The sequence below is a fragment of the Aedes albopictus genome, chromosome 2 (assembly GCF_035046485.1).
Source record: "Aedes albopictus strain Foshan chromosome 2, AalbF5, whole genome shotgun sequence".
NCBI classification, from domain to species: Eukaryota; Metazoa; Arthropoda; class Insecta; order Diptera; family Culicidae; genus Aedes; species Aedes albopictus.
The window spans coordinates 293,605,727-293,632,733 of NC_085137.1; the positions used below are offsets into that span (position 1 = coordinate 293,605,727).

Below are 27,007 nucleotides of genomic sequence, written 5' to 3' on the forward strand. Positions count from 1 at the left end.
GCACTCCTTAGGATGTCGCAAATGTCTATCTAATCAATTGGCTGGATGTGGATTATAATTTTTCAATCTATTAAATCGCATAAACGACTATTTTACGTAGTCTCTAACTAGGACCACTTGTGGAAATAAAACACAAACAACCAAATTATTCATTATGCTAAATTGACAATCCTCTTGTAAACACTAGGTATGGTACAGCAAGCATACAAAATCTCTTCAGAGCATCTCTACAAATTTGTTTAATCGGTTGTGAAATTAGAAACAAGAAACAACACATGCTCTCCACATGATACCCTAGCACACGGGTTGGTTTAATTTGGATTGTACGAAAAATATATGCAGTCTCCTCATACGAGAAAAGCAGTAACCTCTTCCTAAGGAGGTTCTCAACGGACTACCAGAGTTGAAACATATCAGTGATGTTGGTTATTGAATTGTACCGTTTTCACTATTACTGGAGCATATCCTCTATTGAAACAAAAATGACAATCAACTACTCGATGTTTATCTTTACTTTAGATTGATATATTTTTAAAAAATATCATGATATTACTAGGTACTTCCAATGGATCGCCCACCAGGTAATGATTGTATAATCTCATATGCCCGCCCAATCTGCAAGGTACTGTTGCGTGTCTTGATTAACAGACCGAGACTAGTTGAGGAGTCCTTCTTCGCCGAATATCAGGCTGATTTTCGTGAAAGACGATCAACGGTAAAACATATTTACCGGAATGAGCACTTATTTGAAAATACTATTATGTATGATGTATCGATTTGACAGTCACAAGAACAAACGATTCTGGTAGTTGTTTCAACAAACATTCATGGTTTGGTTTTAACAAATTTTGATTAGATTCAAACTTCATTGCCGGTTGAAATAAACGAACAAATATCGGTTAAAATTGCAAATGTCTTGATTCACCTGCATATTGTTAAGACGTAGAACTTAAAGCATGAAGTGACTTCAGTCTTATATTATATATTTCATATCTTAATAAATTAAACGCAGTTTCGGATTCAAGAAGTGATTTTAAAGAAATAGTTTTATTTTACTTTATATATTTCGTTTTATTTATTTATTCATAAACATTCTCACATGATTGGCATATCTCGAGAACCTCTGATGCAACTGCATCTGCTTCTTCATGTACCTACAGTGTCATAGTTCCCTCCTGTCAGCTAGTGACCGTACGAAGTGTATCGAATGAACGGCACTTTTTACTCCTTCGTTTTGTTGGTGGCCCTGTCGCCCATTCTAAAACAATGCAAAACCCTAGATTTCATGTTTTCCCTAGCGGTGGTGCAACTTGGCAGATTTGTAATGCAAATTTTAAAATTACCATCTGCTCTACCGACGACGGGATCAGTGCTAGGAAAGCTTCCTCTCACAGGTGTCAGTGAACAAACAGTAGTGGTATGTGGATGTGAGTGATAAAGGGTTGTTTATTGGAAAGCGTTATTGAAATTTAGCAAACCTCTAAAAATATTTCTAAATAGTTTGCAAAAAGTATGTTTTACATATGTAGCTTCAAATTGGATAATAATTTTTCTTACATTTAGTCTTGGGAGTGCAGAAGAGTTTCTAATTGAGTTTCCAGATGTTTAATCTTTCGCTCGTAATCCTGTAAAAGAAATGGGACAAATATATGATTATTTACTTTGTATTTCATTGATTGTCATTACAGATTTAAAGTGTGGTCGACCATTTGAGCAGGGGATCCTAACTATTTTGTGCACTTAAAAAAGTGTCCAAAATAGGACCCCTTACATCGCCCAAATAATTTAGAAAGAACAAATGACTAAGAACTTAGAGAAATAAAGTTTACTGGCAAAAATACAATGTTTTTCTCACGGATACTAAATAGAATGCGTGCCGAATTATATCTGTGTGGAGAGAAACGCACATATTCATGCTAATAACCACTATTTTTATAACATTGAGCAATTATTGGAACTCAAGTAGGTACCGTGATTTCGGGTGAAATTGATCGACGTGAGGGCAATTTTTACTTGTCAAAAAAAAGCTTTGAACTTAAAACAATTTGTAGAGAATGACCATCATCAGGCTCAAGGGTTGTTGAATGATGAGTTTACATGTTTTACAACAAATTAGTCACATATTTCTGTTTTAAATTAAATATTTTCCGAAACTGCGTGTTTGGCGAATTTCAAAGACACTTTCAAACTTTTCTTACTGTAGCTGTATCGCACATGGAATAAATATTCAAATGAATGTTCACAGCTGCCAAGTGTTCCCTAAACCCGATTTCGTCATCAAAAGTTCTATAAATATTGATATTTATGCATAAAATTGTACTTTTGCTTAAGTAATGGTTGGTTTAGTATGAAAATTGCATACTTTTAGGCGTTTTCTTTAAATTTATCAAATTTTAAACTTAAATAATTAAGAATTCACTAAACTTGTATAAGTTTTACAAAGCTTTTCGCATTCTGGGGTGATTAATTCAAATGAAAAATTTATTTTCAGTACCGTAGTCCGGGGTAACATTGATCAGAATTTTCGATCTTTCTTGAATAATTCTCTTGTTAAAGCAAATGTTACATGTTTTATATTTTTAAAAGAAGTACTGGCCCTCTGAGTTTGTGTTAAGCTACTCGAAAAAGAATTGTAAAACTTTAAAACATGTTTAAAAGGGTTTTTCAATCTAATTTTTGATTGTGTTGATTTGGGGTAACATTGATCATGTCAGTGATCAATGTTCATTTGTGTTGAAAATACCCTTACTTACTAAATTCGGGGTCGCTGATTTCGAATATGTTGTCTAATTTTTTTCAAATAATGTACTTTTTAAGTTATTTTAGGATTAAAATCCTCTAAACCACGAATAACGCCTAAAGGAAGGCAATGGCTTAAGGAATTGATAGTCGACTTTTAATAAATCGTAAATTTTACTGAAAAATAGCATTTTCATAAAAGTTTCGTTTATTAAATCCAACTCTAGGATATCATATTCAAGTAAAACAGTGATTTCGAACCTCATATTATATCTATTATTCACGCCAAGCATGAATGTTTGACAGTGTATCTCATTGCGTTACGAAACACAGTTATGGAAAAATCGATTTAATTCAATGTTTATGAAATTCAATTTTCATAAATTGCATGTCATTTAATAGCTAAATGATAGCAGATTACGATATACCATTCCATAGTAGAAACTGATTCAATGTAAAAGGCTTGTTTGACCATTTCATGAGGTGGGTCAAGCCGATCAATGTTACCCCGCTGATCAATGATACCCCGGATTACGGTACTTACAAAGACATTTCACTGGCTGATCAATTTCACCCCGAAACTAAAATTTCTGATTTTTTATTTTAAATTATTTTCATTGCAATAAAAAGATTTGCAGTAAAAGTTTCAACCTCGTTGACTGACGAAACCCGTGGTCGTACTTGTTTTAAAGCATTGAGTTTGACCATATCGATAACTATTCAAAAATTAATAGCCAAAAACTGTGAAAAGTGATCAATTTCACTCGAAATCACGGTACCCTGACGGTACTGAAAATAATCACAAAAAAAGCCGACTACACCGATACATGTAAGCTACGTTATACGAATCGCGTAAAAAATTCTTTGGATTTTTCAGTTTAGTCACATAATTACTCTTTTGCAATTTAAGGATGTTCCGCAAAACATTGTCGTAGACCGCCAAGTGATCCGACACTTGGGACGAAACATATAAATTTCTGATCGTCTGAAGGTGTTTTAATAAAAAAAAATCAATAAATGATAAAACCACACTTCGGCACCAACATTTCAAAAGGGCGTAACTGCATTTTGAAACAAACCCCTCTTTCACATCTGTGGAACGTATTTCAATGCTGTCATGCAAATCACCGCCAGTATAGGAAAGAAGAGCAATTTCTCTGTCTAGTAATGTTTGTGAATTTCGTGGGAAACTTAAAATATGACCCACAGATGTGAAAGAGTGGTTTGTTTCAAAATGCAGTTACGCCCTTTTGAAATGTTGGTGCCGACTTTTGAATGAAAAAATGACACATTACCTTGAGCTGCGACTGTCTTGGAGTTGTTTGGCAGTAATCTACTTCTATTCGTTCTTCATTGTACATACTTGCTGCAGGACGTCCAGTGGAATCATAATAAGATACCTGCAATGAAGGCACAAAAACAAAAAAAAAATCAAATTGAAGTTAAAGCGATCATAACCATCATGTATACATTTTACAGCGGAAAAGGTTCATAAAAAAGTTCACGTTTGTCCATGCTTCGAACATCAGCAGTAATGAATAGCTACGCTCAACAATCTGTTAAACCTAAAATGTTTTAACAGTATTGACATTGGTGTTTCCATCAACCCTTATTATATAAACTCCAAAGTTCACTTCAGCCTTAAGTTCTAATGTCCTTATAGCAAAGGTCATTATTGATCAATGACACACTATAGTGTCTAAGGGCCGATTTCTTCACCCTGACTTAAGCCTTAAACCTGGTTTAACTATATGGGTAAGCCTGGCTTACCGGTTAAGCCGAGGTGAAGAAATCGACCCTAAGTAGCAATAACATATTTAACCCCGTTTTAATAGTGTTTCATTGTGCTTGCCTCACAATATACCTACTATTCATACTATCATACTATTCATGCAATAATGGCTGGCAAAGAAAGCCCTCCAATTAATAACTGTGGAAGTGCTCAAAAGAACACTAAGTTGGAGAGAGGCATGCCAAGTCTCAGAGGGGACGTAGAGCAATAAAGAAGAAGAAGAAGTAAATACCTAGTTCAAAATTTTAAAAAAGAAACTTTTAAACTACTACTTAATTTGAAAGATTGATATAGATTAACTATTTGTTATTGCGGACGACATAAACGTGCCATTTCAGGAGCCTTAGCTCAATTGTATGCCCTACAGCGTGAATCAATTCGTAGCCCTATGGTGTCTTCAGCAGAGACCATTTATCGGCCGTCCCAATAAATCGGTATCGAAACGGAAATAAATCAGCCTAGGTTCAAACTAGATGGATGACGACATGGCCATTATATTACAGCTATACACTGAAGATGGACACGCTTGCCACTGCTCAAACGCCGCTCGCCATGCTGCTGATACATATAATCCAAGATATAAAAAATAGGCATGTTCGGGTACCATATGCCAAGGACCTAAGGCTGTAACGTGGGTCATCCTTTCCCTCTTTACGGGAAGAACGGACTGGATGCTACAGGACCAATGAAAAAATCACACTGGGGCAAGGAATTTGTTGTGCACGGAACATGTTGATAGGCAGCCTTCTATAGCAACAATTTGATGAAATGCAAATAACAAAAAATGGCATGATAATTCATCAAAAAATGCAAGTAAATAAGAAAACGCATCCATTTAATTATCCATTCATATGTTTGTTGTTCACAACATATTACAAAAAACAAAATACGAATTATTCAATGTCCGTAACCTACCGTTCACAAATATTTCAGTCTCACTGTATAACATCAACCGCATATGGCCAGGGGAGAAAACATGAAAGGAAACGGAATAAACTTTATTACCCGTTCGATATCCTCGTAAAAACGTTGCTTCTGGTGCTCTAGCTGTTGAATTGCATGCTGGTATCGCTGCTCCAGAGATCGATCGTCCACTAATTTCGCGCTGGTATCATAGCGTTTAGCCTGCAGCTCCATTTCCCGTAATTTCATGTCCTCCTCAGCGAACATGAGATCAATCTCCTCCCGATGTCTCTGCAATTAGAATTAATGCACTCTATGATTCCTCATGTATATGAGTGCACTACCCTTTTGGTAGTCGCATAAATAACCCATGTGATCTATTTTCAGTTTTGCGATTTTGTAGCTAATAAATACATCGTATACAACTTATTTTGTATTTTTTATGTGTTTATTTACTTATTAAATTCATGTTTTCCTGTATTATTGAAACTTTGAGTTTAGTTTATTTAATTCAGTTTCAAGTTCAGTTTCAGTTCAGTTTCAGTTCAGTTTCAGTTCAGTTTCAGTTCAGTTTCAGTTCAGTTTCAGTTCAGTTTCAGTTCAGTTTCAGTTAAATGAGTTACAGGAATCCCGACTAATTGCAAAGCTACATCAGATGTAAAATTTAAGAATTACATTTTTTTATTCTTACATACGGATTACAAATGAAAAATAAGACATAACGATCTTATCGACATATCGGCATCATCACTCTCCAGAGACATGAAATCGCAACTCAAGGATCGTAAAATGTGCGAAAAAATACCTACTTATCCAATTTTCTTCTCCCCATCAAGGTATTAGCTTACCTCTTGCTGCAGCGTTTTCAGCAAAGTTTCGAGCTCACATTCTCGTGCAGCAGCACTTTTCCGCAGCAGCATATTTCTGGACTCTGTCAAAACTTCATTTTCCCGTTCTCGCAGTTGTCTCTTGTGCAGTAGCAGCAGTCTTCGTTGCATGTCGATACGTTGCTCTTCGCTCGTTAGTGCTTCCTCATATTTCCTTTCTACCTCTGTAACAGGAATTAAATTACCTTCATCATTGGCTACATATATATATATGCTACAGATCGTCCATTAAAGTAACCCCCTGAGCAAGAACAGGAAAAAATACAAAATTGCTAGATGAAAATGATGTACATCACCCCAACTGCATATCGGGGTTGCTAAAACTAATGAAGTGCCAATCTTTGCATATGTAGCTGGCATAATCACTACCGTCGCGTCGTTATGGGTAAGATTGGGTCTAAGAGACGAAACTGGGTCAAAACATTATCTGAAATATACGAATACCTCAGTGAGTTCCTGTAAAAAATAATTCACTAGAGGAAGTAGTTTTTCATTTGATAAAACATCGAAAAAAGCTTGCAAATAAATCCTTTTAAAAGTTCTAAATTTAGGGCTCCATACTTTTAAATCAGTGGTCCTCAGCTTAACGGTCTATGCGAGCCAGAACTTGATTTTATGAGGAGACTGCGTGCCGCAAGATATTCATTTTCATCGTAAAAAAATTAAATTCTGAAGAAAATTGAGAAAAAAATAAGGATGGGCTAAAATTTGTTATGCAAGGGAAAACTTTTTCTTCCAAAAAAAACGAAGCTATTAAGGTTGTTTTATGTCAATGTTTTTTGGAGACGGGCTTGATGGTCTAATACTACCCAGACAACCAATTTGCACGTATAATGAAGTTTATGTTCATGTTATACGTGCTTTTATGGGTTAAAGTTACATCGCATAAGATGCAGCAAAAGTGCCTTATGCGTACAAAAGTGGAGGCGCTATACGTGCATTGACGGAACAATAATAACGCTATATGACTTGAAGCGATATCTTATGCGATGCACCGCGTGCACTATTGCGACGCAATTTAGCATCTTATGCGATTCGAAAATATATAAAAAAAACAATTCTGTCAGCTCGATATCGAACTAATGACCTCTGGATTGTCGAGCCACACTTTACACACAACACCAAACGCTACTTATGAAACAAGCTGATTAAATCTTATGATATTCTAACTCACCTCAGTGTTTGTTGGAATGCACTTGGTTCACTTGCGCTGTGCGTGTTTGGCAGATTAAAAACGATTTCTCGTACAGTTTTCACTGCCCCTCTCTGGCTAGCACCCCCCATTGTTGATTATCAAGCCAACAAAACAAATAATGATGACTTTGCAACCATAATTATGGCTGTTCACTTTCTTGTAGCTTTTTGGCACTGCATCCATAGTAACTACCCAGGGAACCACTAAGCATTTAAATAAGCCGTGTATCAGCCCGTATTACGCACTTAAACCAGGCTTGGCATTGATCACCGTTAGTGCTCACTTTCTAACCGACCTGAGCATGTATTCGTCTTCACTGCCACACAATCGCAATAGGCTCGTCAAATCGCCGTACAACGTAGTCAAGATGAAAAAACAAATTCTCGGATACTTTTTCAAAACGACGTATAATATACGCATATCCTATGTTGATACGTCGTTTTGAATAAGTATCCGAGAATTGTTTGTCGGTTGCGTCGTTACCTCGGGGACTTCAACAATCACGATTTTGTTTTGAGTGACGTTCGGTGTTCTCGGCCTATTGAATCGATGGTCATGACGGTCGCGACAGTACGGTAGCAGTGTGTGGTGTCTATTCGATTAGACACCTAGTTTAAGGACAAAGTATTTGGAGTACATTGCTCAAAATTTCTAGAGCACCGTTTTTTAGAACCGTTGAACGGATTTGGATTAAAATGCATCACGCTGTTGACAACCACTGAACAATTAGCGTGATGCATTTTCATCCAAATCCGTTCAACGGTTCTAAAAAAACGGTGCTCTAGAAATGTTGAGCAATGTACTCCAAATACCTTGTCCTTAATAACATATTTGGAACTGCGTTCTGTGCTCAGTAACGAAATGTGATAAAATATCATTAAACAATTATAAAAAGAAGGCTTTCCCATAACTACACAATTACGTAGTGATGAGTCCTGCTCATTTGTTTGAGTTACAGGCTAATGGCACAGTATAAAATCGTTCCAGCCCATTATGGTCAAGGTCTTTGTGACGATTTTTTTTTTTTTCATTACAGATCCAAAGCCATAAGAAAAGGAACATTGAACTAATGAGGCATCCAAAATTTTGGACGTTGTTTCGTCTTAAGCCTGCTTCATCAAAACCGGGAGATTATGGTCCCGGACGATCCGGCCCCAAGCCACACATTAGTTACAATACGCGATGGAGGGAGAGTAAACCGAATGTATAATAAGCCATATACTTGCTATGTAAACATTTTTGACTGTCGAAAAGAATCCCAGTTTAGCATTCCGTACTGAAAAATGCTCCCAACGCTTTGAAATTCCACAATAGAAACCATACGTTGCGAATAGATGTTTGTGCAATATTTGAATATCTGAAATAATGCTAATTATAAATCATATCAACTCTACAAACGGCATCAAATCAAACCTAGAATTTCAAGACGTACAGATTCAATCATTGACGGTCAAACGAGCGACGGTCTAGACGGGTGATGGTTGAATATGGAAAAAAGTCGTTATGGTTACCTATGGTATCTATGTCGTGTCGATGTGCTTTGGGTTGGTGATGCTTGGTTGCTACCATCGCTTTCATTGGTGTCGCATCACATGGGCAAAACCCTAGCATGCTTGTGAACTTCACGACTAATGCCAAGCCTGACTTAAACTGCTTGCTGCCCTACATAAGCAGTTCAAATGCATAGCTGCCTTGAATTAGCATAAGCTGTGCTGCACAAAAGCTTTTGGCTGTTATTAGCATTTCAACTGCTTGAAGTGGTTTCACTTGGGAGCATACAGAATGCTTTTCAGCTGCTCTTTAAATGCTAGGAGCAAAAAGGTTGGGAGATATGTTACGCATTTGGCAACACATATTGTCTCTCTCTTACAGAGCCTATGCTTCTGTTTACAAATTTGTGCATCTTATTTGTTTCTTCATTATTCCCTACTCATCCAAAAGCACAAAAGAAAACATTACTGCTGGATTGGATTGGGAACTTGTCCACCAATAATTCACCAATTATTTATCAATTCGTCGGAAAATGTGTGCCGGATAGGTGGATGCTTTGGTGGATCATAGGATTGTTTGAAAGAAGGAAGAAATAATCATATTCCACAGATATTTGAAAGAAGGGATCGTAATGCTCTACCACAATGAAATACATATCTAAAAGAAAAAAAGTATTGGATGTTGAATCTGAATCAGTTATCGAATCATTCTTTATATTGGCGATTAAATCAACGCACGCCACCGGAACAGCTTTAGCATCGTGGATCAGGAGCAACAGAATCAGAAGCAGATATGATTCATAAATCTCCGGATCGTAAGTTCAAACCTGCATCACTACAAAAATCAGCAAAAAAGTACAACCTAGCACCGGCTGGAATATGGAAGACGATGAAGCGGGGAAGCAGGCTGAGAGAACAAGAAGCAGACGTCAATCTATTTTTGTTTTTTTTTTTGCTCGACGAGGCGTTACGCTTCTTTGACATTTCGTCACGACGTTCCTGAAGGGATAGCACTAAGACAGCCCGTTATTTTGCCAAAACCTGCTGTGAGGTAGCACTTTAGGCGCATATACGGATAATTAGCATTAAACGCCTTGTTGTAAAGGCTACTATAATGCTGAAGGAATGCTATTTTAAATGCTTACTGGTTACTTGGGTAGATTCTTATCCTTCTCACAAAAATTGAGCTGATTTGGTTGAAAATTGAGAGTGCACAAGCCCTTCAAAGTTTGTATGGGAATTGGGAAAACGACGTTTTTCATTCAATTGACCGTAGCATTTCCCCAAGTGCCCTAGAGTGTTAGTTGACTCTTGGTACTAGAAGGCTACTCTATCAGCTACAACTTTGCCGAAGAAGGCATTCAAATCGGACGCCTCATTTATTAGTTATCGATTTTCAGCCAGAATGAAAATCTTTGGTCATGATGGTTACACTATTCGATGGGCATCACTGCAATAGGGCACTGCATTATTTTGATTTTGTATGGGATTTTAACGTTTCTTGGCATTGTTGTTTACAAAATTTCTGTAAGAGTGAGAGAGAGGGAGGGACTTTCATGCAGTGCCCTATTTGCCTTGAAACATAGTAGCCATGATATCTGTGTGCTATCTTTGGCCCCATGTGCAGCAATGTTGCCTGCTGAGAAGCTGAACGATCACTCCTAAAGTTTCTCCAGTTGGATAAAATTCAATAACTAATTACTGAGACGTCCGATTTGAATGTGGTCTTCAGCAAAGTTGTAGCTGATTGAGTAGCCTATGAGTACCAAGGGTCAACTAACACAACAGTGGAGCCTCGTAGCCGTGCGGTTAGGGTCACCAAGCTTATAATCGCACCATGCTATGGGGTGAGGGTTCGATTCCCGCTTCGGGCGTTGAAACTTTTCGTGAGAATAGTTTCTTCCCCGTTTCCACTGGTGCATGCTCCGTTTGTCCGTTGTCTAGTGTTAAGTTTAATACAGTCTGTACAGCCGAAAGCTGAAGACGTTGTCCGTGTCTTTTTTTTAAACACTCTAGGGCACTATCAAATTTTCGTGATTTATGCCAACGTAAGAACAGTAACGACATTCACAATACGCGCGACGTGAGACGAAACATAATACTTATAGTTCTTACAATCGTCAAGATATTAAAATTTACCTTTCGTCGACCGGTTTCGGGCGCGATGTCGCCCATCAACAGGACAATGTCCGACTGTCGGACATTGTCCTGTTGATGGGCGACATCGCGCCCGAAACCGGTCGACGAAAGGTAAATTTTAATATCTTGACGATTGTAAGAACTATAAGTGTTATGTTTCGTCTCACGTCGCGCGTATTGTGAATGACACTCTAGGGCACTTGGGGAAATGCTACGGTCAATTGAATGAAAAACGTCGTTTTCCCATAGTGATTCCCATACAATCTTTGAAGGGCTTGTGCACTCTCAATTTTCAACCAATTCAGCTGAAAATTTGGGAGAATGCATAGAATCTAGTTACGAATCAAATAAGTGGTGTGGAGCAAAAACGATTTTTTGAACCACCTTAATAAACAATAAATTTGAACAGTCTATAATAGTGTATGTAAAATGGACTATTTAAGTGCTGGGTGGGAGCTGAACTGTTGCTTCGTAAATTAACGCAGCTCATCTTAAATGTTTCATAGGGCCCATATAGCCGAGGCGGTAAACGCACGGGTATTCAGCATGACCATGCTGAGGGTGACGGGTTCGATTCCCGGTCGGTCCAGGATCTTTTCGTAAAGGAAATTTCCTTGACTTCCTTGGGCATAGAGTATCTTCGTGCCTGCCACACGATATACACATGCAAAATGGTCATTGGCAGAGGAAGCTCTCAGTTAATAACTGTGGAAGTGCTCATAGAACACTAAGCTGAGAAGCAGGCTTTGTCCCAGTGAGAACGTTACGCCAAGAAGAGGAGAGAGGAGAGGAGAGGATCTTAAATGTTTCGATCTTTCTGCAACTCTATTTCATGTTTTTTTTTTCAAAAATATTCCTTCAAGAATTTTTAGTAAAATATCTGTACAGAGCGTTCTTGGAGAAATCTGTCAGAACCAAGGTCGGAATCCGTCATTCAGGAAAATATACCAAAAGATTTGTGACGAAATTTCTAGCAAAGAAAACATAGGAAAAAAATTTAAAAAAAACTACTAATAAAATTGAGGTATCCCTAAAAAATCCTATAAACTTGAATTAAACGGAAAAAAATTCTGAAGTTTTTATATACAGTACTTGATGCAAACTTTTTCGAAGAATTCTTAAAATAATGAGCATGAATTTGAGTAGGACATTGTGAGGGTATTTCTTAGAAATTAACCGTCCATAAACTATGTAGACTCTTAGGGGCGGGGGGTGGCCTGGTCAAAGTCTAAGCTTCATGCTAATTTCGAAAAATTTGTATGGACGAAGTCTATGAGAGTGGTTCTGATATGGCCAAAAATGAGCCTTATGGAAATACTGAATAAAATGTCCAGAGGAACACATGGGGAGAAGCCTGTACAAACAGTAAATACCTCCTCCGCAGTTATACTAATAAAAAAAATCTGGGAAACTTCCTGAAAGACAATGTTGCATTAAGATTTTCTAGCTTGTTTATAATCCCTCCAGGATGTTTTCTGGGATTTCTTCAGGTATTTCTCCAGTTATTTATTGATGAATTCCTTCAAAGATTCCACAGGGTATTTCTCCAAAGCTTTTACCAATAATTTTCACAGGAATTTATATGCATTTTTATAAATTCCTTCCATGGTGCCGCAGCAGTTTTTTTTTCAAATGATCTAAGAAACGTTTGTTATGAAATTCCTAAAATCAAATTTTATTTTTCATTTTTTGAGAAACTTATATTCAAAAGATCAATCGTACATATGCGCGTAACTACAGTGCATTTGTCCCCTTAATTCCGAAGCCGTGCGCGCTTGTTATACAGCTAGGGTGCACGTCTTTGTAACTATAAATTCTTATAGTTTTGTCAGAGACTCTTTCGAGAATTTTCTTTCGATATTTTTTAAAGATTTTTTATAGAAAAATTTGAGGCATTACGAAACAAATTACTCGAGAATTTTTAAGATGAAAAGATGAAAAAAGAAAAAAAGATGAAAGTTTATTCACAAAGATCTTAAGAACAATATCAGAAAAGATCCTTAGAGGAAATCTGGGAATACACCCTGAAGAAGACCCTTGATGATTTCTTGGATTTAGAGCTCGAAGTTTAGTTTGTCCCTGTAAATCCAATGGATATTATATGTTATGTCAGATGACCATTTATAAATTTGAGAGAGTGCTAGCATATTATTTAAATATGTTGTAAACATTAATTATGCAAAATGAAGTTTATTGCTACGACAATAAACTACATAGAAGAAATATAACTATAGAATATATAGAATATTCGTCAAGCGTCAAGTTGGTAAACTGCGAAAGGAGTCCAGTGGGGTGAGAAATGTGCAATATTAAATACAGTGTATCAAACAATTGTCCGTACAGCAATTTTTTGGTCAAAATAATTTTCCATTTAAATGTTTATAACTTTTTTATTCGTCAATCAAAAACGCTGAAATTTTGACCATGTATAACCCATATATTAAAGCTCCATTGGTAAAACTTTGAGCGAGATCGGATAAGTTTTCTGAAAGTTATAGAACTTTTAGTAAAACTTATAAGATTTTTGAACACATTTTTAAAACATTATATCTTAATATGTATTGGATGAAACTTTTTCAATCTTTTTTTGTGTTACAGCTTATACCTAAGGCTTTCATATGCAGCTTTGTTTGAGGTTTTATATTCACTACAAAAAATATGAAAAATCTGTATATGTTCAGAGTGTCATTTGGAAATTTATCATATTTTGATCAATAAAAGTGCCAAGTGTTTTCAACTTTTTTAAACTCTCTTAATGTAATATTTGTATACAGGACCTACTAAGCTACATATGAAGAGTAGGTCCTATGGATTTTTCGTTCAGTTAATGTACTTTTATTGGTGGAAAACGTTTGGCAGATTATATGTGCAAAATATGGTAAATTTTAAAACATCGTCAGCTACATAAGCACATTTTTCATATTTTTTGTAGTGAATATAAAACCCTAAACAAAGCTGCATACGAAAGCCTTAGGTATGAGATGTAACACAAAAAAAATTGAAAAAATTTCATCGGGTACATACTGAGATATAATGTTTTAAAAATGTGTTCAAAAATATAATAAGTTTCACTAAAAGTTCTATAACTTTCAGAAAACTTATTCGATCTCGCTCAAAATTTTACCAATGGAGCTTGAATATATGATTCATGATTGGTCAAATTTTTAGCGTTTTTGATTGACGCATAAAAAAGTTAATAACATTTGAATGAAAAATTATTTTGACAAAAAAATTGCTGTATGGACAATTGTTTGATACACTGTATAAAACTAATTTTGTTTTATTTGATAAAGCATCTAAAATTTTGATCATGGAATTGAAGTAATCCATTGGAGATGTCTTTATATTTTTCCAAAATTACGTTTAGGAACTTTGTTAGAATGCCCCTGGTAATTGTCAATGATTGTGAAACATTTTTGTATGGGCCTACAAATTTGGTTTCCCGCCTGGTACAGCACACTCAAACTATGCCAACGACTACTCCGGCACATCAAAACTAATTGGAAAAGGCAATTACTGCCCTACTCTCATTACAGTCCTATGTGAATAGGAAACCCAGCAAAGATGGCGCTGTTATGAGAGTGAGGCCATTTGGTTAGCAAAATAATAATTACAACTTAAAAAGCGTTCAATTTGACTCCCGATTACGGTACACCATCTCGTTGTAATAATCCTACTATCCAGGAAGTCAAAAGATAAATCATCACAAATCTTACCTTTCATCCGTTTATCGTGCTCTTCTTGAAGCAGATTTTCCACCATTCGGCCCTTCAACATGTGCTCGAGCTTTTCCATTTCCACTATTTTTGCTTCCAATCGCTGCTGTTCGGCTTTCAAGCAATTCATCTCGCCAGTTCTAATATCGACCAGCTGTTTGGGAAAGTTGCTGAATTTGCTATACGTGCTTCTGGCCGGGCTCTCCTCATCACGATTTCGCAGTTGATTGGGTTCATAACATTGCGTCGGTTTATAGCGTCTCTCTAAATTAGAGCACTTGGTCTCGTTGGCAGTAGTGTTGCAAACCGCTGCGCCGTTAAGTGATACGAACGATTTCATGTAGTACGCCGGATGGATGCCCTCGGCACATCGTTCGGCCAAATCGTATGTCCTTTTCAGCAGTCTGTTGATGTCTATCAGCGATGGCTCGTGAAAAAATCCTTCAACATCCTTTTCATTCAAGCAATTCATGATAGTCGTTCTGTGGGCAGCGTTGTAAGCAACAATAAAAAATAGCATGAACCATGGTTCGTTCGATAGCATGTGGTCCCATAGACGGACCCATTGATTGGCATCGAAGTTTCCCGCGAAAGCCGTCTCCATCAACGTCAGGCCATAGATTCGGGAAGATATATGGCGCGAACGATAAAAATTCATCAGCTTCGGCTCGTACTCGCAGAGAATGTTCTCTATCATACCCAAATAATTAAACGGTTCCAGTGGAGCGAACTCGAACCACAACTGACAGTGGTTTAGAAACACCGTAGCAACCGTTTCGAAACACGTAAGCGAGTCATTCTGATATAGTCGAACGAATGGATGAACGAAAAACGGCACGAAATCACACTGTGCAAAAACCGCTGACCAGTGAGCCAAGCAGGACACGATTTTTTTCATGTTCCGAACCATCCGTCCACCGAAAGTGGAAAATTTGCGATCGTAATCCGCCACACAAGAGTGGTGTCCCTGCAGAAGCAACGCATTGAAGCAATCGACATTATGTGGCAGCTCGAGCAGAGTGCGCCAAATGGTCGTCCGATGCTTTTCCGGATATTCGCCGAACTCTTTCAATATCGGCAGCAGCCTGTTTTTAGCGAGTGTTTTCGATATCTGTAATGAACCCGGAAAACACAGCCGATTAAATTGGTTGAAATAAAACCGATACGTCGAACTAATCTTGATGCTGCCTTTTAAAATAAGATAAAAGAATACATGTTACGCTATTTTATACCCGAAATGATACACAAATAAGAAGTAGCAATATTGACTGTAGAAGTTGTTAACGATCAAGGAAAAAAATCAGCCTAACTTGAAACAACTACAAAACCCGATTTAATCCACCTATGGTGAACAGAACCCTTCTTACACTTATTAAAATTATTGTTGTATTATTTGTATTTAACATATTTGTTTTGTGTAATTTACCAAAAGTTCTAGAAAATATTGTGGATTTGGCATCTAGTGCATTGGTTTCCAAAATAGCATCATGGACCATGGACTAAACTACCAGAAATGCCAGACACTTCCTAGAGTCTTGTATGGAATGTTTAAAAAATAGCTTACATATTCTGGAATTTTTTATCTTTTATTAACTGCCAAGAGATCTTGAATCGATTAACAAATGGGTAAGAAAATCAGCGAGATACAATATATCTTAATCAGTCAATTAAATTAGCTCCGAAGTACTTGGTATTCATGGTTATGGTGTAAAAACGACAAAAATGATATATCTACTAAGTTAACCAGTTTTGGCATTAGCTAGTTATTTTGGCTGTCTGGTTCTTCAAAGCTTTCATTTAACATATTGTTAGTTTCCATAAAATTCCTGTGTATTTGTAATTTGTTATTTATAGTTTTGTTGAAAACAATAACCTGCTAGTATACACTTTGTATGAGGTCAGCATCATTTATTTAAAAATAGACTGGTCAAAAACAAATGCAAGATAACAAGTGAATATAATAAAAAAAAAGAATTTATTGAAATACTCTTCGTAAGATATCTCAGTAATCAAATGCCGAATCGAAATAAAATTGCAGGGCCTTATACAAGCATATTGTAGCTTTCATTTGGGGCTTCGAGAACCCAAAACGGTTGACAGACGGCTGAGATATTTATTATGGTACCCTTGGCCAAAAATCTCTCAAAGAGTTAACCTGTATTACTCCCAAGTACTCTTTGAAAGATATCTCGGTAACCAAACGTCCAATCCTAATGAAATTGTATAGGGCTCTACTAGAATGTTGTAGCTTTTATTTGGTGCCAGGATAACCGAAATCGGTTGACAGACGGCTATGATATTTATTATGATACTTTTGGTCAAAAATCTCAAAAGGTTTAGTTGTATAAATCCGAAGTACTCTTCGAAAGATATCTCTGTAACCAAATGTGCAATCGAAATAAAATTTCTGGGCGATCTACTAGGGTGATGTAGCTTTCATTTGGTGCCAAGAGAACCCAAATCGATTGACAAACGGTCGAAATATTTATTATGATACACTTGGTCAAAAATCTTAAAAAGTTTAGAAGTATGACTCATAAGTACTCTTCGAGAGATATCTCGGTAACCAAACGTCCAATCGAAAAAAAATTCAATAGCGTTCTACTAGGATGTAGTAGCTTTCATTTGTTTCCAAGAGAACTCAAATCGGTTGACAGACGGCTGAGAAACGTGCGTGACTTTTTTTGTAACGCACATACACACACACACACACACACATACACACATACACACATACACACACACACACATACAGACATTTGCTCAGTTCGTCGAGCTGAGTTCATTGGGATATGAGACTCGGCCCTCCGGGCCTCGGATCGAAAGTCGGTTTTTCGAGCGATATTTATACCCTTCTTATGGGTGTAAGAAGGGTAAAAAATGATTGATTTTCAAGCTATGTTAATTTATTGCTGGAAAACCAAATTTTTGGCTTTGAATACAAACATTGATGATAGTTGTTTCGAACTAGATTTTTAGTTTCTCACAACTAAAGTATGGGCTTTTTTGTCATACATTAGGTGGTATCGAAGACTACTTTATCAAGAAGACATGCAACTCTGTTATTTTCCCATACTAACGGCAAGCGTCACCGACGGCACCGCCGCCTGGTGAGCTAAGGTGTAAAAGTGTAAGAGTGTATTGGTGCGAGTATGAAAATTTACACACACTATCATGAATAGTGCCACCTTCACCCGGGATGGCGCTGCTTGCAGTGACTCCCGATTTTCAACAGTGCTGCAAGTCTTCTTGATAATGTGATCTGCGGTGGTATGGTGTTTTCGTGAGCATCCAAAATTAAAACATATTAGGTTACGTATCAATTAAATGTAATCTGTATTTTGTTCGGCGATATCACACCCGAAATACAATACGGTCCACTCTTGCATAAAGTTGGCGAACTCCTTTTACTGACAACAGCGCCACAGAACGGACCACGAGTTTAATGAGTTTGCCGCAGAAGTGCGTTGGTAACTTCGCTTTGTTGAACTTTAACCCTTCAGCGTGTTGTAAAAAGTACAACACCACCAAAAAAACCTCGCTCGTTGTATACAACGCGAGTGAGGTGCAGTTTCGGTTGTTTGATGGCTCGCGTCCTGAAAGGTTAAATACTCTGTGCACAACTCGGGTATCCCAACTACGTAGCTGACCTCAACATATGCTCCGACATAGAATAAAAATTCTAATGACATTTCTTTGTTGTTGTTTTTTTTTTTATTTTCTTATTTGGAATTGATGTTTTTTTATATTAAAGCCCAAATAATTTGGCGATAACAATGACAAAAATGAAACATACTTTTTTACATTATATTTTGCAACATTTTAATATGTATGAACTGAAAGTTTTACTAGGAAACACATTCTAAATATACTAAAATTTTGCGGTATGCTATAAAATTTCGATGTCATTTATCACATCTTCGTTGCACAGTTTAAAATGCATAGTATAGACAAAAAGAAGTAACACTCTTCGAAAGGGCTTGGCACATGCGTTCAACGTTGAATTTGAACTTCATTCACGATCATTCCACCAGAGGCGCTAGTGTTCGCTTTGACGTTTGCTAGTGTACATGTTACTGAATGATGCAAACAAAAATCAACGGCGATTTGTAGAGTAGTGTGCGTATCAGGAAAACATTAAAACGTAAACCATCATTGACCAATCCAAATACCTGTGTGGTAGTGATTTGTGTTCAAATTCCCCGTGTTAAGAATTTGTAAGCACATTGTAAACAACTATTGTTTTCCCGTATATGGGTAGGTTCGCAGTAGGTTTCGTGAGATAAAATTTGAAGAACTCAATGATTCTACGAATAAGTGGCATAGCAGTATGTTCGTGAAAAACACATCGTGCAAAATGGTTAATGAATCAATAATGAATTTACTCTTAGAGTTACGATTGCTTGTCTAATTACCATCGCACATCGATTTAACGGTCTATTTAAAAATTTGACAGTTGACCAACTGCCCCCCCCCCCCCGTGGCGCTCGCATCGTTTTTGTTCGAATGTGACGTATGCGCACTATCACCACCTAGTTGATGGTTGGCTAAACTCAGTCCTTTTAGGATTGGGTGAATATGTTTCCGAGACTAAAGTTTTTATCGAAAAATGATCGAAGTGTTACATCTGTTTGCCTGTATTTACAGTTTTTTTAACTGACGCCTTCAAGAGGTTTTCATTTACCACTATATGATGCTTTGCACAATTTGTCAACTTGGGCTCTCAAGCTTTGTATCGAATTCTCTCCGGAGAAAACTGAGATAGTTGTCTTTTCTAAAAACACAAACCGGCTAAGTTTCCGCTCCATCTGATGAGTAAGACAACTCATAGCATTTCATATTCTGATTTATCGACCGTATTCTATTAATAACCTAATCATTTTATGGCTTTATCGGTCTTTTTCTACTCATAGTATAAGAGAGTAGAGATCAAAGTGGATAATGAAATGATAGATATGATAATATTCGCTAGATAGCGAACAAGTGTGACAATTTTATAGAAGAATTAGGCAAGTAGGCCATGTATTGAACGAATACATCGAATGCGTGAAACTTCTGCCGTACGACCTGTGCTTTTCAATAGATCGGCTGGGTTGGTAGTTCATACCACCTTCAGGTATCAGTAGGTCGGCTCCAGAGGCACGTTCTCCTCCATTTGGGAAATTTGTGCCATCATTCATACCACCTTACCGAGACTGACAAAAGTTTCAGGCACCCGACCCGGAGTGTGAATTCCGAAAAAGCTATGATAGAATTTGTGATGAAAACAGAACAATACATAGGCAGTCGGGCGCCTGTAACTTTTGAAATGCTAACTGCGAAAGGGGTGGGAAATAAATGTTAAAAATAAATGCAAACTTGTATTCGAGTAGTATGTGCGTTAAGTAGATTTATTTTTTTTAAATCATATGTTATTTGATAGTTTACAATATTCAACCATGCCTTATTCAAATCATTCACAACTAAAGAATATATAGGGCACTGCATGGAATTCTCTCCTTCTCTTTCACTCTTACAGAAATTTTGTAAATAACAAGGCCAAGAAACTTCAAAATCCCATACAAAATCAAAACAATGCAGTGCCCTATTACTGTATTTAAAAAAAACGAAAGTTGTTTATTTTAGAAGAGAACTGAAGAGCTTTCACTTGACGACACAGTGAAAGCACATGATCCGATTTTCCCAAATGGTTGAACTTGAGTAGAGGTTTAGTTTTCAAAATTAATCTTTCTGAAAATAATAAAAAAAAACCCTTGAAGGGAAACTTATTTTATTTTTTGGTAACTGTGTTCTATTCGTAATGAGGTGATATATTAAGCCTGTTGAATCCCAAATTGACATCAAAACATTCCCAATCGAGCTAAATTCGACCAAGATTCAGACAATTCTATTGACGGAAACCCTTCTTGAAGAAGAGACCAAAACTTTTAAAAAATACCCAAACCCGGGTAGAGGCGAATTATTGAAGATCAAAACGTAATATTGGTTTGATTTATAAAAGAGACAAAAGATCTGAAAATAATATCTGAAAAATGTTCCTGGAATATCTGAACAATATCAAAATTTGATATTTCTAGATCAAACGAATAGCGCGCTAAATATGTTCTGATGATGAAGTTCCAGGCAGGGTTCCTGATTTCCACTTTTCATCTTCTTCCACATTCGAATACAGTCAGCAGCGAACGGTTGTCGCTTTAGTTTGTGTGTTTGCTTGTCAGCGACGACAGCAAACTCCGGCGAACGGTGGGAAGCCACACATGGAATTTAAACATTCGTCCACATTCGCATCGCAAACGATCGAGCGGTGATGCGATTCATGAGTGATATTGCGCATACGAATTTTTGAAGTTTTCAAAAAATGTTTATTATTTTCTTTGCTAATCTAGCATTTCAACAATAATACAATAAAAATGTATGCATTACATGCAGAAATTCTCTTCTAGTTATGATAATAGCCGCTTGGATCGCTCACCAGCATTCGTCACCATTCGTCATTCATTCATTCGCTTGCGATCCAAACAGCGACGATCGGCAACGAATATCCATGTCAAACAGCTTGCGCTTCGCTTCCCACTGATGATGGGGTTGCGTGTTTGATCACGACCAACCATGCTATTTTATGAAAACATAGGCGAGTAGCCTTGATGGCCCGTTTACATATGTGATAATAATACGTGACAATATTCTGTCGGACAATTTATTCCACGTTAGTATCGTTTACATTGCCGCTAAAAATTTAGCTGCTAAATCTGGGACAATAAATTGTTTGACTGTGTTGGTACCAAACTATCGTAATGTAAACACTTCCCTATCCGCCAATAAAATTGGCGTGATGGCATAATTAGCTGACAATTTGTCTAGCAGACCGTTTACATGATGCTAATTGTGTCGGACAATCTAATATCCTCATTATTGTCCACTAATTTTAGCACCGAATTCAGAAGCTTCTGATTTTGTCATGCTAAATTTATTGTCTGCTTAAAAGTGTTTACATTGCGCTAAATCGACGCCAATACTGCTCGAAAATGAACTGTCGCGTTGAATTAGCAAATATGTAAACGGACCATGAGTCGTTGTCAGCAGCGAGCGAAAAGTCTCTTTCCACCGCAGCATCTGTGCAATCGCCCGTACGAATAGCACACGATTGGGTTCGACACCGATCAGCGATGTTGGTAATTATCTTTTGCCGCTGAGCGGACGCCTTGCAGTCAAGCCATGCTTTTCATCGCAGAATATGCTCATCACGAGACATAGTTGGCGTGGTATGCGTGCACGTTTGTGTCTGTATATTCGAATGCTTTATCTGTGTGCAACGCAAGCGTTCGGGATGCAAGCAGATGCTCACACAGTCGTTTGCGCTTTTCATTATATTTTTCTTTCCACATCCTTGCTCTTGCTCATCGTTGATCAGAGCACGGCATAATCGCACGTGATTAAAATACAAATGATGAGCTTTGATGAGCAAGTAATCGGTGAGAAATAGCAACATTGATCACGACAATCCGTTTGCTGCATCTTTCTCGATTCGCTTCAGCAAAGGGGAGTGAATATGAATGGAGTGAGGCGAATATACCGATCCTTGGTTCCAGGAGTAAGTTTTAGATCTTTCATCTCTTATATCAATTAAACCAATATCACATTTTGATCTCAATATAAAAGAAAATATGCTATCATTGAGCTCTTTTCCTCTACCCGGGAAATCACTTTAAATTAAATGGTTTTTGGAAAATCGCCCCCTAATTTCTAATTATTAAATTTTCACCCCCTTCGATAGAGTTTTTGCTCCTCAGGCTGCGATTTCGCCCACTTTGGGAATCGCTGCTCTATGGATTTTGATCTGTCCATGAAGGATGAGATCACCGGAATACAAGAATCTTTTCATTTCGTGTGTATTCCAAAAAAAATTGCAAGTAAGTTCGGGCATATTAGCGGGGACAGACAGTTCTTCAAAGATGGTTCGAAAACCGATGATTCGGGTTTGGTGTCTACAACGAATTTCATAGCGCCACCTTCATGCTTCAAAAGCCATGTTCGGTATACATTGCTGAGCTAGCGGCTATATATTACACTTCAGAGTACATTAGCACTCCACCACCTGAGCACTACTTCATTTTTACCGATGGTCTAAGCTCTCTGGAGGTTGTTCGGTCAATGAAACTGATGAAGCACTCAGTGAACTTTCTTAATAGAATACGCCGGGTCTTGAGTGCTTTGTCCAAACGCTCATACACCATGATCATAGCTTGGGTCCCGTCACATTCCTCAATTCCGGACAATGAGAAAGCGGACTCTCCGGCTTAGGTGGGCGCTAGCGAAGGCGATATTTACGATCATCAAATCGCCTTCGACGATTTTTTTTTGCATTGGCCCGTCAGAGACTTTGATCAGCTGGCAACACAAATGGAAAGATAGAGAGATAGGTAGATGATGGTTGCACTCTATCATCCCGCAGGTGTCGAAGAAGCCATGGTTCAAAGGGTTGGATTTAAGCCGCGTTTTCATTCGCGTAATGTGTCGGCTGATGTCCATCCACTATTTGTTGAACACTCATACCTTCCGTATTGGGCTCTCGGAAAGCAATCTCTGTGCCTGCGGCGTAACTTACCAGGATATCGAACATGTCGTATGGGGATGCGATGAGTATCGTGAGGTCAGATCTGAGCTGCATGAAATTCTCCGGGTCCGAGGAAAACAACAGAAACCCGTTAGAGAAATGTTGGCAGGCCTTGATTTGGAATATATGAATGTGATTTATCAGTTTATGAAACGTGTTGATCTCTTCTTCTTCTTCTTTTTCTGGCTAACTAGCACCGTTCGGCGCCAGTTGTGTTTTAGGTCGGCTGGGTCTAGGAGCTAAGACTTAAATTCCGACGCCCCAGGGAGACAGCCACAACACCTGAGGACCCTACATATCGAACCCACCAACACATGGGCCGGGACCTACGGCTTTACTTCCTATCCGAGAGAAGGCGTGATCACGGATTTTATGTCTCAGAAAATCCCATCGGCGTCGATGGGAATTGAACCCCGACCGACTGGGGTGAGAGGCAACCACGCTTACCACTACACCACTGAAGCCGACGTGTTGATCTCAGAGTTGGATGCAGTACGTTATTTGTTTTCGTTGTTCGCCATTTGGTTTTGTTGTTGCCCCTGTCTGTCGCCATCCCCTTCCGTTTGTCTACCGATTCAGTCCCTTTCTTTTTGGTTCCGTTGTTACAGATCAGGACATTTTGTCCCATCAATGTCTTTAGTACAAGTTAGCTAATAATTTAGTTTAAGTACCCTAACTTCCTTCTTCCCATTTTTTTTGTAATCCCTAACCTCGAAACAGCCGCGAGTGAAGTACTGCTTCTCAGCTTATTTTTAATATGCACTTCCACAGTTGTTGATTGAGAGCTTCCTTTGTCAATGGCCATTTAACATGTGCGCACGATACGCTGTATCGAAGCTCCTGAACCTACCGGGGATAGAACCCGTCGCCCTGCTGAATATCCTTAGCTTTCAAACCATAATTTCCTTTAAAAAAAATTCAATTGAATCGTTGTCATAAGCTTTAAAGATATGATTTTATTTCGTAATTTTTACTCGCTCTTTTTTTTTGTGAATTTTAACTTAATGCTAATTCTAATTCTAATAATCTAAAACTAATTTTACTCGCTCTGCTATAATAGAGGTCTAATGAAGTCATCGAAAAACTAATTAGCATATATCTTGTATCCCTTTTCCACATTCAATTAGATGGCATCAGATAATCGACGGTGCAATGGCGCAAATCGGAATTTATCTATTGCTAATCTTGTGAATGCAAACTCATTTTGTTCAAATCCAATCTCCGTGCCATGTTTTCCACACCGTAAAACCGAGATCAGGTCAGATGGAAAATAACCAGATGACAAATAAAATCGAAGAGAACAATGCTTACCTTATCATGGATCTCCTCCAAACGCTTATCTATTTTAAGCTTACTCTCCTTCCGGAATACGGACACTATTTGTCCGGTCGATGTTGAACCGGAAGAAGCAACCGTGGCTGATGGTACAACCGTGTACAATGATGCAATGGAAGGAGTAGCCAAATTACTATTCGTTGCTGGTTCTCCTATCGTTCGTTGTTGTTGTTGTTGGATGATGCTAGTGGTACTTGCAGTTCTTTTCGATGGTCGCGGGTGTGTTTTTCCTGTCGGTGTGCCTACTACTGCCACCGACCGTTGTAATTTATGCGCTTTCAAGGCACACAAATGGAATTCCAAATTATGGAGCAAAATTTCACCGCTTTTCAGCACGTTGGCCAGCATTTTGCCATTGTTGGAGAGACGGAATTTATAGCATTTGCTTTCCGGACTGTGTACTATGTAGCTTTTTGAACCGTTCTCCAAATTCATTAGCAGCAAATCACTCTCAACGGTTCTCGCCGTCATCACGAACTCCTGAGCTTTGGCGCGAGGAGGATGTTCCCGGTCAATGGGTACCATTTCAAAATGCGTAATGAACAGACTAGAAAGTGCCAGAATTTTGCATACCTGCCATGAATCACAACTGAGTATAATCAAAGAGTGGTCCATGCAATTAAGCAGCAGAAACTTTCCGCCAAGAGTAAATTGAGCTGATTTCACGTACCCTTTGGTACGGCCGTCAGTGGGCATGCTTCGGATTACTCGCTCGACTTCACGCTTGGATTCATCTTGGCTTTCGCAGATTGACGGTTCCCTCTCCTCGCACATAATAGTTTCCATTTGAAACTTTTTCAAGTAGTTGGTTTTCATCTTCCGTAGATTCAACTCTTTGGCTAGTTGGAAATCGGTCTTCCAGAGCCTGAGCATACCATTCAGTCCGCAACCTAGAGGCAGCCGAAAAAGAACGCAGTTAAATTGGACGAAATGTAATAATTAAACTAATCAACGACCAAGTCGTAAAAAAAAAACAATCAAATAATGGAACTTGAGCAGTACCCGAGCAGAGGAAAATATCAAAATAATAACAACGGAATCATAAAACCTGTTTTTATATCTCGGTTTGTTATTATTAACTTCATCACCGTTCCATAACATGTTCTGTTGGGCAATCTTATTTTGTTTTGATCGTGCTCTTGATATATTTTCTTTAAATTACATTTCAATAACATGTTTTGTTGTAGCACAAGTTCAGTTATTATTGTGTCATTGAGACTAGTACAAATATTTCTAGATTGAGTTTAAATAAGGGCGAAAGTAACATGAGAGAGTTCTCTTCATCGACTCTCTCTTCTGCAAATTAAAGTGACAAGATGCAAATTCAATCAAACTTTTTTACACTTGACGCTAGATTACATCGCAATCTTTCGTTTAAGCGTAAAAAAGTTTAATGAAACTTGCTTCTTGTCACTTTAATTTGAAGAAGAGAGAGTCGATGAAGAGAACTCGCTCATGTTACTTTCGCCCTTATTTAAACTCAATCTAGATTTGATCATTAATATTTCAACCTAACTACTAGCTTTGCAATCAAAACTACACCATTCGAGATTTCCGTTGTTCACAGCATTCCGTGAGGAACTGTAAGAGAAAATATTATTTTGGCATCAGTTCCTCTTCTTTCTGACATTACGTTTGTCACAGGAGCCAACTTATCAGCCTTTTGTTTTATAAGCACTTTGAAAATTGAACCTGTTTTTTTGTCCTAGTTCAGTTAGGTCTGAATACGAATATAGAGAGTATAATAGAGTGTTAGCCATTTTATAAACATTATGGATCCACTGGTGGATTTCAAGGACGAACAACACAATTTCGATAAAAATGTAAAAAAAAAGTCATTAAGAAGAATAACACCATTGATTATTTTTAGACATTTTATTATTGATTTCACTGCATCGAGCCCACTTAGATTCACTTGGATAAATGTGTCAATCAATGAGGTAATAATGTAAATTAATCTTATAAACAATGAACCACCTAATAAAGGGCTCCAAAACGTCTGTAGTTTTTCACCTTAAGTTGTTTGGAAAATAAACGAAAACTATTGTTTCTCTCTGTTTTCGATAGTAAATCGCTTGCGACAACAATAGCGTCCCAATTATGAATATCCTATTGTTGCGTATCCCATTGAATCCATATGGGACTTTGGAGGAGTTCCTATCCACAACAGAAAAAGAAAGCAAATTTTGTTTTCAGA

At 37.7% G+C, this 27,007-nt stretch overlaps 1 protein-coding gene across 4 annotated transcripts in view; it reads right to left on the bottom strand.

Annotated features, from left to right (window-relative positions):
- Positions 1 to 1,057: 1,057 nt before the first annotated feature.
- The window catches only part of LOC115265104 (TBC1 domain family member 31), a 48,166-nt gene continuing 22,216 nt past the window's right edge, over positions 1,058 to 27,007 (bottom strand). The window contains exons 5-11 of one of the 4 annotated variants that reach the window (XR_009997786.1): positions 24,787 to 25,700; positions 14,862 to 15,972; positions 6,283 to 6,485; positions 5,537 to 5,725; positions 4,035 to 4,139; positions 1,344 to 1,625; positions 1,058 to 1,258 (exon numbers count right to left, since the gene is read on the bottom strand). Coding sequence is in view for 3 of the 4 variants with exons in the window: in XM_062852088.1 (XP_062708072.1) it covers positions 1,560 to 1,625; positions 4,035 to 4,139; positions 5,537 to 5,725; positions 6,283 to 6,485; positions 14,862 to 15,972; positions 24,787 to 25,700 (2,588 nt within the window). In the remaining variant the exon portion in view is untranslated. Of the gene's footprint in view, positions 1,626 to 4,034; positions 4,140 to 5,536; positions 5,726 to 6,282; positions 6,486 to 14,861; positions 15,973 to 24,786; positions 25,701 to 27,007 lie in introns of all 4 variants that reach the window. The other 3 variants (XM_062852088.1, XM_029869337.2, XM_062852087.1) reach the window with 3 other exon arrangements.